This window comes from Neolamprologus multifasciatus, chromosome 18 (assembly GCF_963576455.1).
Source record: "Neolamprologus multifasciatus chromosome 18, fNeoMul1.2, whole genome shotgun sequence".
Classification (NCBI taxonomy): Eukaryota; Metazoa; Chordata; class Actinopteri; order Cichliformes; family Cichlidae; genus Neolamprologus; species Neolamprologus multifasciatus.
Genome location: NC_140456.1, coordinates 5710654 through 5726324, shown reverse-complemented (window position 1 = coordinate 5726324; position 15671 = coordinate 5710654). Strand labels below are relative to the sequence as shown.

Here is a 15671-nt window from a genome sequence, read left to right as displayed (position 1 = left end):
AGCGTTTGCGTTTGACCTTGATTGTTAGCGTCCAAGGTTAAAGTTGGTGAAAAAAAAATGTCAAGAAACCATATCGAGTAACATATCATACAGAAAGGCGTGGCGACAGCGGAACAACAAACTTTTTTATTTTTTCATAAAGACAACACAATGTCATAATTGGCTGCTGCTCACCACTCCGTGATGCTCTTGTGCGTCCTGATGACGGAGGTCTCGATGTCGATGGGGTGGTAACGCATCCCTCTCAGTTCCATGGCTTCCTCCAAAGCGCCGACCACGTACAGGGCATCGTGGCGCTCTGTGGACACGAACAGATTTCCTTTCAAGCCACCGTGCTGCGCTTTTAGATTAAGAGAGTTATCAAAGCTTTTAACGTGAATGGTTTTCCTGCACAGATTAAAGTCACAAAGTAAACTCAAAGATGCTCAACATGTCTGAATATCTGACTGTTATGAGCTGGAAATTAACATTTGAGTGTTTTAAATATCAGACGTTTATTCCTCGTTGTTGTGCGAGATCATTAAAGGTCAGCCGCAGCCCCGTTAACCACGTCGACCGTGTTCGACGAACGGCCCGCCCTAACCTCCGCTGGCGTCGGTGAGCTCCGTCCTGCGCAGGAAGCCCAGGTATCCGGTCCGAGCCCAGACGGTCTGCGTGTCTCCGAAGCTGAGCCTGGAGTTGAAATGGTCGGACTGCAGCGCCTCGTCCCCGTAGACGGTGAAGTAACCGCTGGCGTTGTGGCCGCTGTGCACCCAGATCTGCAAACGCACCAATAATACAGCAGAAAATAATCATCAAGGGATTATTTCCTCTATAACAGGGCTGAATGTCTTCCAGCCCTGCTTAAAAGCCCGATAAAAGTGAAGCGTACACTATATGGCAGAAATCCTGTGATTCAAAATTCAATTAAGGTCTGGAACCAACTATTGGGCACAGTAAAGGCTCCTAAAATGTATTTGGATGCTCCAATATGTAACAATCATGGCTTCAGGCCTGGGCTGGAGGGCATCACGTTTGTGACATGGCAGGGAAGAGGGATTTGTTCTCTCAAAGATATTTACATTGATGGACATTTTCAGCAATTAAGGGTGAAATTTAATCTTCCTAATTCACATTTTTTCAGATTTTTACAGTTAAGACATTTCATCAAAGCATCTATTCCACAATACAATTTGATTCCTCGAAACTCGGTGCTTGACAGCTTCATGTCATTTGAGCCCTACACTAGAGGTGCTGTGTCTCACTTTTAGGGAGCAGTGGCAGGAAGAACTGGGGGTGGATGTTACTGATGAACTTTGGCAAGAGTGCATTAAGAATATATACTGTAGTTCTATAAATGCTAGACATAGTCTGATCTAATTTAAGGTTGTGTATAGGTTGCATTTTTCAGCCCTCTGTGTTAAGTGTTCAAGTAGTCGAGGAACTTTATCTCACCTTTTCTTTCAATGCCAAAAACTACAACTTTTTTGGAATCATTTGTTTGATTTTCTGACCAAAGCCATTGGCAGGGAGGTCCCATGTACCCCCTTTGCAGCATTATTCGGGGTGTCTGAACCGGGATGGGCAAGGGACAAGACAGAGACGCAGGTTGTGTCAATGACTACACTTGTGGCCAGGAAGCTGATACTTCTCAGCTGGAAGTCTGATAAACCTCCTACCTTCGAAATGTGGTTGAGAGAATTTGGAAATGTACTCCATCAGGTTTACCTTGTCTAACCGAGAGAGTGTGTTTTATAAGATTTGGCAACCAGTCATTAGCCTGATGGATAAACTTAAGTGAAATATACTCTGTCTTAACATTTATGTATGCTGTATTACCACCTTGTTGACTTCTATTGTGTTCTTTTGAAGGTGATTGTTGTATACTGCTCAGTTATAAAATCAATAAAAATATATTGGGAAAAAAAAAAAGTCAAACAGATGTGGACAAACATCCATGTTTTCACTTCATGTCCCAGATTCTTGTCATTTCCACTTGCAGAGCTTCCAGGAGAAAACAAACATAAGGCCCGGGGGCCACAATCAGCCCTGCAAGGACTCCAATCTGGCCCAATGGAAAATGCACAGGAGGGGGTACATTTTGAGCTTTTAACTGTTTGGGGTTTTTCACAAGTTGTACAGCTTTTTACTGATAAAGACCTCCCCCATGGCCATTCATGCTAAACCAAAGATATGAAGTAATAGATAAACTATTAAATGACAGAAATCTACCAAAGGAAAGCTTTTAAAAAAACATTTTAGTGAATTAGACAAAGAATATCAGGCGCACCTTTTCTACTGAAATTGGTAAATATTCGGTTTAATTGATCAAATTCAATGAGTTTAAAAAAATGTAAATATTTCAGGTTAATGATCACTTTCTCTGCTGACCTCAGTTTTTCAGGGATATCAGATGGTGCATAAAGGCTATCTGGGTTCTGCTTCATGCACTTATATCTTTTTATGGATGCAGATATGAACGTTGAGTCTCTTTTGTGTTCATTTAAACAGATAATTCAAAATAACCCTCAGAATGGAAAGACTTTGATGCTCAAACACGATTGGTCAAAGGAGCTTGGACCAAAGTCTGAAAACCAGAAGCCTTTTTTTATTTTCACGTACAAATATCTGTTTATAGAGAAGACCATTAAAGCTCAGACAAACCTCTCCCAGATGCGACTCTCCCATTGGTCCCTTGGTCTCTGGGTTGGCGATGATGATTCTGACCCCCGGCAGGATCTGCTCAAGGAGAGACGCAGATCGAGCAAAGACCAAAAACAGCTTATTTGAAAAAGTTAATAAACGTCAAATTTAAATGAAACTGACCTTCCCGGACTCCATCAGTGGCAGGCTGTGTGGCGATCCCCGCTCTACGAGTCTGACCCTGCAGAGCAGACAAACGGACGTTTCTGTTAGCGTATTATCTCTAATCAACATCCCATAATCAGGATTCTGGACACGATCTTAACTCTGACTGTTGACCGCTAACGGCTAACGGCTAACGGCTAATGGCTAACGGCTAATGGCTAACGGCTAATGGCTAACGGCTAATGGCTAACGGCTAACGGGTAATGTTGATGTGATTTTTATTTATTTTTAATCTGATGAACAATCGTTATGTAACAAACACAAAACAAGGACACATTTAACATGTTGCCCCGTCTCCTAGGAACTTTATTATGGTAAAAGTTTAGATCCGTTTATGTACAGGCATTTGTTCATTTCTGCACATAAAAATGAGGCTGTACAGTAAAATCTGCACGTTGTTAATGCTCATTAACTACCACGGACGCTCTTCTTTAGTAGTTTTTATTGCTGCTGTGAGTCGTTTGAACAGGACGAACAAACTTCTCAATTTTAATAAATGTTTGACACAAACCAAAACAGAATTGTGGGAAAAAGCTGAATCAGTAAAACTAAAAATAAACCAGGACGAGTGGTTTGTCAGTCTGCAAACACGGAGCGCCTGTGGTAGACTGGGGCCAGCTTAAATCAGCAGTGATTACATGTAATCATGCACACTGACAGTTATATTTATACACAGCGGGATTGCACGGCCCCGCTGCGACTTTTCTGTGTGCAAATCAGCAGACACAGGCTGAGCACCGTAATGACGGGCTGCATCGGGGAGCAGGAAACTGCGTCTGGGGAGCTTCAGGGATGAGTAACAAGCTCCTGACGAGTTCAAATTAATGCATTTTTCAGTTTGTGCCGGTTTCTTGTTGGTCGTTTCGCCGTCGTTGCTTTAATCCCGCGGGCCCTTCTCGTCAGAGATGTTTGAATAAGTCAGAGTCTCGCTTGTTATCTCGGATGTGTTTGTCCATCTCCACCAGCTGGAAAACTGACAGCGTTTCTCCTCTGAAATCTGACACTAATGTTGAGCCCTGGCTGGTTCATTAAGAGTCAGAGCTGTCTCTCTGAAAAGCAGAAGTCTGGCAAAACAAATGGCGGTGTTACCCAGCAGGAAATGTGACTCATACTGGGTTTGATGGGTTTTAAAGTTCACCCCTCTCACACTGTGGAGAGGCTGTGAGGGTGACAGTGTGCATGTCAAGCTGACACGCCTGAAAATGTCACATCGTCTCAGAGAAACTTCCAGCTTCTCATTATATTCAGACTTTTTTACCGTCAGCCTGCAGCGATGCTTCAGCTGCAGAGAATAAGCCTCGCATTACAATAACAATCTTTGCTGAGCACTTTATTTATTCTGAGAGCGCTCGCCGAGTCGCGTTCTCTCATTCACAAACGTCCCGCTGCTTCACATTCACAAACTTCACGAGCGAAGCCGTCCGGCAGAGCGCTGCGGCGCCGCTGTAATCCCACAGGACGCCGGCTGAAGACTTTACAGCACAGAATAGACTCTGTGTCCGTGTGAGAGTCGACGGAAAACCGATTCAGTGCATGAAAACATCTAAAAAATACACAAGGCTGGTGTTACCGACTCCAGCCTGAAGAAATGTGAGCCATAAAATAACTGGAAGAAAATATTTTGTGTTTGTTGAACCATCTGACGATGTATTTTTTTAATTAATCAAATATCAGTCTGGATTTATGACTTTGAACTTATATCATATTTTTTTAATTTCCTTTGGTGAAATCAATAAAAATAAATAATCAATAAATGAGAACGTTTACAGTTACTTTAGTTAGACGCTGACAAAATGTTACAGAAACTGTCACCAATAGTTACAGATGTTCTTTATCTTTTTAGTTTAGTTAAGGCCACTGCAAATACAAACGTGCTCTAAGGCTACGTTCACTCTGCAGGTCTTGATGCTCAATTCAGATTTTTTGCTCAAATTCGATTTTTTTGTCTGCTCGTTCACACTACAAATAAAATGCGACAGCAAACGCGCTCCAGTGTGAACGCTCAAAGCGGCCGCATGTGCAAAAGAAGACGTCACACACAACATGCTCTGTTTAGACCCAGAGCAAACAGTATTGTTTGACTGATGGCTTTAATATAAAGACTTCAGACTTCACGTTTCCCAATTTTTGCTTTAAGTTATTTTGTTATTAAATAATAATGTAAATAACCTAATAATGATCCTTATTGCTGTTTTAGAGGAGCGCTGCTTCAAAGGATAGTTGCACATTTCTTTCAGAATCTGCAGATTATACAGTACAAATAAAATGTTCACGTTTCTCCAACGTTGTCTTCCCAACAGTTTCACCGGATGGTCAGGAAGCGTTCGCGATGTCTTATCGGGCGCTGATAATTGGCGTCTGTCTTGTGTCAGTGACGTAAAAGACGGATTTAATGCGACATGACCATCAAACAGCAGTCGCTTTCTAAAACATCAGATATGTATCGGATTCAGTACCACATACGAAAGTGACCCAGATCGGATTTGAAATATCGGATTTGTGCCGTTCACACTGTCACACCATGATTGGTCACATAGGGTCAAAAAAGTTGGATTTGATGCGCTTTCACCTGCAGTGTGAACGTAGCCTTAGTGAGGCCTCAGTCACACAGGCCCCTAACAAACTCCCACTGACAGGGAAATTTTCATCAGCTGCTTGATGAGCGGTTTCTGACTCTCACAAAGTTAAATTGGACACATGGAAGATGCTGAGAAGCACTGAAACAGAGAACGGTGAAACCAGAGCCCAACTGCTGCAACGCACTCTGAATGTGTCTCCATTTCCAGTCTGTGTCACGCTTCTCAGTTGGAGAGCAGTTGGCATCTTTCATGCAAATTACTGGTGACCAAAGCAGTCGTTAAGAGGTTTCAGACACCGAACATCTTTCTGCAAAAGTATCTGTTAAGTAGGGATGGGTATCGTTTAGGTTTTATCCGATACTGGTGCCAAACCGGTACTTTTGAAACGGTGCTGGTGCTGAAACGGTGCTCAAACCGGTGCTTAAACAATGGAGAACACAAAATTGGTCCTAAAACCTCTCATGTTCAGCTGTTTTTTTGTAAAAAGATAACAATGTTAGCCTTTTCTGCAGCTATGGGGCATATATGGTATCACTCTTGGCTGGAAGCAGCTTAAACAATGGAAAAAACACAAACTTTGTCCAAAAACCTCTCATGTTTAACTGTTTTCCACTTTTTCTTTGGTCATTTTAGCCTTTTTGGCCAGGGTGAAGGGAGTATCTGCCATCAAACAAGAAGACAGCCGCATGTAGCTATGATGGTGTTTGCTAGTTCACCTTACTGCATTAATGTAATAACGTGGTTAGCCTACTCAACGTAAATTACACACGAACAACATTAAGCTACTCACGCAGAGAAGAACGGCTGCTGCTGCATCATCATCCTCATCATTTCTGCTACACTGGCAGGGCTAGGGGCCAGGACTCTCCTCTTCGGGTTTTTGGGGGATGTTGCTAACTCCGGGTCGATAACAGGCACCACACCCGCAGTAGATGTGCACGGTGTGAGGTCTCGCAGCAAGCTATCAAATACGGCGCATTTCTCGGCTTTTAAAAAAACGCTATGCGTCGCCAGGTGTTTCATCAGATTTGAGGTGTTACCTCCTTTGACAGCATCACAGTATCAGCTTAAAGCACTTGTTGCAGCTGCTGAGTTTGATCTGTTGCTGTGAAGTACAGCCAGACTTTGACCGCTTCGCCTTGGGCATTTTTAATCTGTAGCTCTGCTCTAAAAGAACGTACGTACCTGGACCCGCCTACTATCCTCGAAACGTAAAATGATTGGCTAGAATCTAAAGTGTATCACAGCTCAGGAAATGATGCACCGAAATGTGCGCTGCTCTTCGGTCTGGTTACTACCGTTTATGTCAGAACGGATACCGGTACCCATCGCTACTGTTAAGCTTCTAACAAAGCAGCAAGGACACTTACCTGTCATGTCGCAGCGCCCTCATATCAACGTAAACAGTTGTGGGGTCAGGTCCTGAGGTGCCCTGAGAAACACCAGCGAGAGAAAGCATGAACACCACAGACTCACAAAACGTCCTTTTTATTCAAAAAAAGGCTTTTTATGCAAAACTTGCTACAGCTTATCGACTCGGATGCTGTGTGGTGCATTTGTGGTCATAAAGAAAAGCTTTACCTCCACTGAAGGAGGGACGTAAATGTTTTGGGTGGGAAGGTGGGAACCCGACCCTCTACGGCAGGGGTGGGGAACTCCAGGCATCAAGAGCCGGTGTCCTGCAGGTTTTAGTTGATTCCTTGATCCAACACAGCTGATTTAATTGGCTAAATTACCTCCTCAACAAGTTCTCCAGAAGCCTGAGAAGAAACTAATCATTTGATTGAGGTGTGTTGACCCAGGGTGAGATCTAAAACCTGCAGCACACCAGCGCTCGACCCCTGATCTACAGCATTTACAACAGGGTGAAACGATCAATGTGGGAGCAACAGCAGTGATTGTAGGAGGAAAGTCAAACAATTTAAAAAATAAATGCACATCAACAAACTTCCTGCAAAGTCACATTCTACCCGATTGACATGCAAACGATAAAGTAAAGAAGAAAGGGGGAAGTGATTTGTAGCTGAGCGATTATACCCGTGTGACGACCCACCCAGGACAAATTCACTGTTTCTAAAGTACACAGAGGTTGCACAATACATGCATTCAGTCAGATCTCTTTGTGCCGACTACTGTACTCTGAATGAGTGAAATCACTGAAGAAAAATTAAGACAGAGAAAAAGGACGACCTCTCTCCTCCTCCACCATCCATCCCTCCATTAATCCGGGATTAAAAACCCACGACCGGACACACGGCGGCATCCTGGGAGTCTTACGCCCACACACCCACAGTGCAAAAATGCAAACGCCCTCTCTGAAGACACTTCAGGCAGCGACCGCTTCAAGAGTATTCAGTGATTTACTGGCAAAGGGAAATTTGATTGGAACAGGCAGAGCAAACATCCTTTGGTGCTGGACTCACTAATAAGTGTGCAGTCACACCACAGAGAGGCACATGCACATGTATCCTTGCACTGTCACGTAGTCGTGATTTCTGGGAGTTCGCTGCAGCACTGAGCTGCTGCGGCTAACGAGCTTGTTGATAGCAGTGGAAACGTCTTGATGCATTCTCAATCATCCAAGAAAGTAAATCTCCAAAAGTGGATTCTGATCATCTGGACGTAGCGTTTTGTGGGAGAAACGTTTCTTCAGTCTCAGCTGACTGCAGGTTTCCCCAATCTTATAAACAGTACATTTGCATAATGACTGAAACCAGCCCACTGAAGGAACAGTTCCTTCCACTGCATTGATCAACAACCACTGTGGTTGTTGATCAATGGACCTCCGAGCCCATGATTCATCGCTGTATAAATAAAATTGAATTTTTAATACATTCACTGGTCTCATTGCTTTGAATCAGAATGATTATCATCTACTTTACAGTCTTAATAATCTTATACTACCCTATTGTTCGGTGATTCCTTTCCTTAATTGTTTAAATGCCACTTGCCTCACATCTGTCTCTTTACTCAGTCTTATGTTATTTATATGCAGTAGTTTTATGGCTACAGCCTCGATGCTTTTTCCATATAAAGGAAGATTTGCTTGCATGTTTCTATGATGAAAAAAATCGAGCCATACATGCAAATCAGAGCAGAATCATAGACGGAAGAAGAGAAGTGAAAGCAGGAGCGGGTGACTCCAGATAGAGACGAGGGGCGTCACCCGCTGATTACACTGGAAGACAGTTTCCTAATGAGTCTTTGGGCTTAATCACTAGTTTTCTTTGCTGTAGCATTTTATAAATGATGGCCTAGTTTAAAGTAAAAGCAGGGCGTGGCTAGCTTGTGATTGATAAGTCACTGTTGCCTCTCCAGCCTGACTAAAGGATCTAGTTCACAAATCTGTGGGTTATAGCAGAGTGGCTTTGCTGCTTTATTTGATCTAAGATGGATTTTATTGCAAATCTTCTGCTGTTTGTTCTTTTTGTTGCTGGGAACAAAACAGATGTCAATCATCTGTATTTATAATTCACGTGTTAGCTGTGAGTAACACATCTGCAGATTTTGGGGGGTTTTCTCCTGGAAAGTGTAAAAATTCATCTCATGTCAAAGTTCAGCCAAAATACTGAGTGGGCGAAATCCACAGAGTAAAGCTGCTCCAGTGTCCCTGATGTTGACTAAGTGCCGTGAGACCCAGCCAAGCGTCTCTTAAACTTAGATCTAAAGCCATCTGATGAGAGGTGTGCTGGCAGGCAGTGGGGTGGTGGTGGTGATGGTGATGGTTATTGCTGTTGGGCGGGGAAGGTTGATGGTGGTTCCCTACCTGGTCGGCAAGTTTTCCCAGCCTGTGAGGCTACAGCAGCAAAGAGGGGGCGGAGGAGGAGGAAAGTGAAGGGGTAGAAGAGGAAGTAAAGAAGGAGGGAGGGTGGAGACAAAACCAAGTATGAGAAATGTGGGTGGGGTTACGCACAAAACAAGGAAGTAAGAAAAAAATGTCAAAAGGGTAAAACTCAGAAAACCAAAACAAGCAGTAAGAACAGAAAAGAGTCTTCAGCCAAATGTTAGTCTGCTCATTTAAAGCTGCCAAAGTTAAAGCTTACAGTTAGTGTGTGACGGTTTCAGTGTTACGACTGTGTTAGTGTGCAAATTAAACTCGCTGACGATTAAAAGGCTATATTAGAGTTTCATATCTTTCCATTAAGTCTGTAAAATCGTTATAATATAATAACTTTTCTAACAATTCGTTTAATTCCTGACGTGGCTGAAAGCTGCAAATCAGATCTGAAATGTAAAAGCAATGATCAGCTTGAAATGGAGGATGGTCCTGAACCTGAGACATACAGGAAATGAAAAACCGCTCTGCAGGTGAAGAGAATGACTTTTCGTTTTTTAGTGTCCAACCCTCCGACCGTTCCGGACGAATGTCCCGCATCTGCAAAAACGTCACATTCAGACCTTCTTGCATTGCGGTCCGAACACTCTTACAGGCTTCAGCTGAGCAGGAGTTGCAGAAATCCTTCAAGTGATAAACGAAGCTGTGAACAAACCTGCACTTCAGCAGAGATCGGCTAGATTTGCTGACTGTTAAAAACTCGTTAAAGGCTGGAAATCAAACATCCTCGACTTGTTCTCGGTGTTTACCCAGCAGACCTCGAAGACACAACAGAAACACCGAGCACAGAAGAACTGCTGAAGAGCTGCTCAACATCTTTCACACTTTGTATCTGCTTGTTTACATCCACTTGTGATGAACATGAATGACCTGTTTTGGAAAAACAAGAATAAGGTGCACAAGTTGAAGTTTACGAATTCCCGCCTGGGGCGTCCGTATCCAGTAAGGGTCCTGGGCTAGACCCCCCATGTCTAACCAAGCCTACCTGAAGCAGTAAGTCATACCGGCTCAGATCAGGTGTTGAGGAGCCAGGGCACCCTGAGGAGGTGGCTACTGGAACAAGAAGGCAATAGACGAAAATAGACGCGTGTTGGAACGCTACTACACAAGTAACCCCAGCAGACTTTGATACCCAACAGAAGGGGTACAACAAACATGCTACGATGATATCATCACCCCCACCCCGAGATTGGGTACCAAGTACTACCACCCCAAGTGATCGTTGAGTTACAGTTTTACCAATGCAGCACTACAATACCTGCTAACCAGCTGATCTACGCTGCTGGAGGCTGAACTTGGGCGCCGCTTGAAGAGAAAGCGTTAGAAGGCAGGAGAAACCAGCTGTCCCACACAGTGGCAGGGAAATAATATGAGACAGAGCAACACAGGACAAGCTCAGTGGATCTAACCACAGCAACCACCCTGAAGAGGCTCGAGTAACCATCACAGTGGCACATATCAAAGAAAGGGACAGGCCCTGACGAGGTCCACATAGACACAAACCCCCTCAGTGAGATCATTAACAAGACTGACTACGGAGTGGAGCAGTTGTCAGCCATATAGATGACATGTACACATCGAGCTGTATGCTAAGAGTGAACGAGACATCGATTTACACCACACATGATAACGAAGAGAGAGAAGTAGTCAGAACTGAGGGGAGTGAACTACCAGAAAGTGGTTAAAATAGTCCTTAGCAAGTCGCAACTCAACCAGACCGTGTGGCAGCCATCAACAAGCTTTTGGCATCATCCTGGCTATTGATGACCTATTGATATTCCCAAAAAGTTGGAGTAGATGTAAACTTCTGACCACATCTGTAGGTCTAAGACAAACACTAAAAGACAGATATTTTAAAATGCTGCATCTTCAGTCGTCTCGACTCTTCTTTGATTTCATTCTGATACTCAGATCTGGGGACAGTGGTGTAAACGTGCCGTTCACCAAAGATAGCTCAGAGCTTATTAATCAGACCTCACCATACAAGCAGTCCTACAGGTACTGTCATATAAGGAAAAACATGAAACGCAGCAGTCGGATGAATAAACCAAACCAAGCCAAACAGCTTCCTCTGACTGGCTTTCCCAGAAGATCTCACTGTAATCACATTACTGTAATCACTTTACAGTACTTTATACCAGACAACAGACTGAAGCACAGGACCAAACGTTCATATTCCATCTGTTTTGTTCTTTTTCAAATTTCCAAGTACGTGCGGCTGGACAGGTGAAAAACAGGAAAGCTCCACATATGTTCTTTGACATCTTTAGGAAAAGCGTCTTTAAGATATCAACCGTGCTTTGTGCCACCTGAAACGTGACGCACGTCATCAAACAGTTCAACATTTCTCCTACTCCAGCCTGTCGAGGTGCAACGCATCAGACCGTCGTCTGCGCTTGTGATGGACTGACAGTGACGACCATCTGCTCAGCCGAATAACGGACAAAATCCTTCTTGTACCTCGCGGATTAAAGTAGGCGAGCAGATATAACCGCAGCCTCGGTTTAATGCGATTTATCTGCTGTTAAGTTGAATTTCCCTCGTGTTCATCCGAGTAGGACAGAGTTAATGTCGTTGGAACAGATATTTGGGGGGGTTTCCACCCAGTTTCACACTTTTCTACTTAATGCATAATAATGTCTGATGTAGGGATCAGAGAACTGTGGTTAATGGCTTAAACGCAAGAATACCCTTGTATCATTAAATATGAAAGGATAAATTCTCTGATACTCTAAACTCTGCAAAATCTCAGACTGTCTGATCTGCACGATGATGTAAACTTCTAACAATGGAGTTTTTACATGTTTGAGTCCTCGTTTGTATCAGATCTTAGTTTTTGTTAATGAGAAACTTGTTTCACATGTACCCAAGCTGCAGATGCCACAGTGAGGGTTAAGGGTGCTTCCTGCAATTCTTTCTTGAGGTCAAAATACCGAATATTGAGCACAACAGCTAAAAACAAGCCTGTCCTAGAAAAAAACCCAGCTAGGTTCTTAAACGTGACACCAAGAAATACTCGAAGGCAAAGCAGAAGCAGGAAGTCGGACAGACCTGCAGGCAGATTGCCAGGTTGACCCTGCAGCCGAAGGAGGTGCTGACGGCTCGGGGGTGGAGTCCCAGGTCCTTGAAGAGTTTGGAGAAGGACTGCGTCAGGGCTATCCTGGGACGCTCCTCTGCTACGACCACGCAGGTCCTCACTCGGGACAAGTCCAGCCCTCGAGCCTGATGGGACAGAAAGGATTTCACAGTCAGGTTTGTCACAGTCAGAAGGTTTCCGTGACACGGAGCCGCCCGCCCCGCTTTACCTTCAGCGAGTCCGTCTGCAGGCCGAGGCCTTTGGTGCAGAGCTCCATGACGCTGTAGGAGCAGAAGGTGTCGCGAACTTTGTACTGACTGACGGCTGACAGCCAGAGAGCCGGGTTCACTTCCAGCTCGGACGGAGGGATCAGGATGGACTGGTGACCTGAGTACACACTGCAGAGAGGAGAGCGCTGAGTACGGCGAGGCTGCACAGTTACATGATGAAAGATCTACAAACATGTCGGTCACGAATACAAAGGAAAACACAAACTAGTGATTATTAATTATACTGAAACTTAAAGAGCAGAGAAAACAGAAACAACTTGGTCATATAAAAGCCTCAAACAGGAACATTTAGAAAGTAAGAAATGCTAAAAACTTCCATTTTAGCTTTAAATAAGAACGAGGAACTATGATTGCCGACCTGCAAAGGCACCAGAGGACAAAGCCCAGGCCGCAGTACGGGTCCAAGCAGATGGCGACCTCTCTGGACGGGTAAAGCTCACACTGCAGCTTGATGGAGCGGCAGAAGGCACTGGTGGCTGTGTGAGACATCTGCAGGAGAAAATCTCACATGAAAATCTTCTTTGTCACTTTTTACTAAAAAAATAATGAAAGTAGGCTTGAAAACTCTGTGCTGTTTATTTGCTTCAGTCAGTGGAGACCTGTGGAGATCGTCTCTGTGCTGCTGGGAGGTTTTTCAAGCAAAACTGAGAATCAGCTGTGGAGGTTTTGCAACTTGGAGCAAAGAAAATCCAAAGGATGAAGACGAACCTCTTTTACTGGTTGAGATAAAAATGATTAATGAACTAAAAGTGAATTAATTAGCATAACAACAGTCTGCAGGCGGCAGTGGCCACGTGAACCGGCGGTCTTGTTTGCGCCCATTGTGTTTCGGCACCAGTTGCATCGTTAATATCCCGGCTTTGACTGATTTGCTCATTAAGCACAGTGGTTAAACATAATGGACGGGAAATTTAGCAGCACACGAGAAAATACGCTGGCATTGTTTCCTCCTGTCCTGCTTTTCCTCTTTTTGTCATTCTGATTAGTGTGTTTGTCTCAAAGAATTCATTAATGAGGCTTGTGTGTGTGTGTGTGTGTGTGTGTGTGTGTGTGTGTTGCATACACTCACAGCTGGTGTGAACAGTATGAGAATTAGCATTTGAGGCAAACTGAGCACAAAACAACGAGCAGAAAAGAAACAAAGACACGATCGCACCATGTGAAGCTGTGTGAAAGTGGAGGTTTGGTTTTAGGTAGGAAGGTTGGTGGTTTGATGCCCGGCTCCTCTAGTGTCCTCGGGCAAACTAATGAAGTTGCGTTGGTACTTGAATCCTCCTGACCTCCACGATGGAGGTCAGGAGGATTCATTACCTTTTGAAGATAATCAGGATCTCATGTCTTTATTTCTTTACAACAGCAAGAGAGCAAAATTTGACATTATGTGTCATTTCATCACAAACGTATTAATAGATAGATATGTTCCTTGCCTCGCCTCTGGTGTAGTGATCGGAGGACTTAGATCCCAGACACAAGCAGCAGGAGTGAGCTTCCTCTGGACTCTCTCTTAGGCTACGTTCACACTGCAGGCGAAAGCGCATCAAATCCGATTATTTTGACCCTATGCGACCCATATCCGATCATGGTCTGACAGTGTGAACGGCACAAATCCGATATTTTCAAATCCGATCTGGGTCGCTTTCGTATGTGGTACTGAACCCGATACATATCCGATGTTTTAGAAAGAGACTGCTGTTTGATGGTCAAGTCGCATTAAATCCGTCTTTTACGTCACTGACGCAAGACAGACGCCAATTATCAGCTCCAGAGAAGACATCGTGAACACTTCCGGACCATCCAGTGAAATTGTTGGGAAGACAACGTTGGAGAAACGTGAACATTTTATTTGTACTGTATAATCTGCAGATTCTGACAGAAATCTGCAACTATCCTTTGAAGCACCGCTCCTCTAAAACAGCAATAAGGATTAGGGATGCACCGATACTGGTATTGGTATCGGGGCCGATACTGTAAAATGTGTGTGTACTCATACTCGTAAAAGTTAACCGATACCATGAACCGATACCAACTTATTTCATTAATCAGAGGGTGGCTTGTCATTTCTGTTGTAGTTTTTTAGATTGGCCACTAGGGGGGGCAATTATTATTTTATTTATTATTTATTTTATAATAATTATTTTGTTTGTTTGTTTACAATATGGACACTCTGCAATAATTTAAAAGTTTATTTTATTCTCAAACCTAATTTGTATTTATTTTATTCCAAACAGAAGTGTTTATTTATTATTCTGAAAGCTCGAGACAGTGCCAATAGTTCAGTGATATTTTGTTAAATTACAATGTGGAGACTGCAATAATTTAACAGAAGTGCTTATTTTTCACTTGAAATTTTTTTGTGGTCATTTTTATTAAGATTTTATTTTTTATCGGCAGAGAATAAAATAAAACCTGTCTTCCAATTCATTGAATGTGTGTGTGTGTGTGGTAGAAGTATCGTTTTTTGTACTCTGTATCGGCAAGTACTCAGATCCAAGTATCGGTATCGTATCGGTTTGAAAAAATTGGTATCGTTGCATCCCTAATAAGGATCATTATTAGGTTATCTACATTATTATGTAAATAACAAAATAACTTAAAGCAAAAATTGTGAAACGTGAAGTCCGAAGTCTTTATATTAAGGTCCATCAGTCAAACAATACTGTTGCTCTGGGTCTAAACAGAGCGCGTTGTGTGTGACGTCTTCTTTTGTGCATGCGGGCCGCTTTGAGCGTTCACACTAGAGCGCGTTTGCTGTCGCATTTTATTTGTAGTGTGAACGAGCAGACAAAAAAAAAAAAAATCGGATTTGATCAAAAAATCAGAATTGAGCATTAAGACCTGCAGTGTGAATGTAGCCTTAGAGACGGGCGAGGAGCTCAGTCACTTGGGAGGGACTGAGCGCACAGCTGTTTCTCCCCCGCATCGAGAGAAGCTGCTTGAGGAGGGTTCAGCCCTCTGATTAGGATCCATCCTGCATGAACTGTTTCAGGCTAGCAGGAGTCCTCGGGGTAGACCAGGACAAGCTGGAGAGGTTTATAATTCTCAGC

At 43.5% G+C, this 15671-nt stretch overlaps 1 protein-coding gene across 10 annotated transcripts in view; it reads right to left on the bottom strand.

Annotated features, from left to right (window-relative positions):
• Positions 1–15671, bottom strand: part of LOC146497181 (disco-interacting protein 2 homolog C) — a 261549-nt gene that overhangs the window by 2947 nt on the left and 242931 nt on the right. For 8 of the 10 annotated variants that reach the window (XM_085140585.1, XM_085140588.1, XM_085140589.1 and 5 more), the window contains 9 exons: positions 12986–13116; positions 12567–12735; positions 12313–12483; positions 9193–9222; positions 6797–6858; positions 2806–2863; positions 2644–2718; positions 584–758; positions 175–298 (listed from right to left, as the gene is read on the bottom strand). In XM_085140585.1, the coding sequence (XP_084996711.1) occupies positions 175–298; positions 584–758; positions 2644–2718; positions 2806–2863; positions 6797–6858; positions 9193–9222; positions 12313–12483; positions 12567–12735; positions 12986–13116 (995 nt within the window). Of the gene's footprint in view, positions 1–174; positions 299–583; positions 759–2643; positions 2719–2805; positions 2864–6796; positions 6863–9151; positions 9223–12312; positions 12484–12566; positions 12736–12985; positions 13117–15671 lie in introns of all 10 variants that reach the window. The other 2 variants (XM_085140592.1, XM_085140584.1) reach the window with 2 other exon arrangements.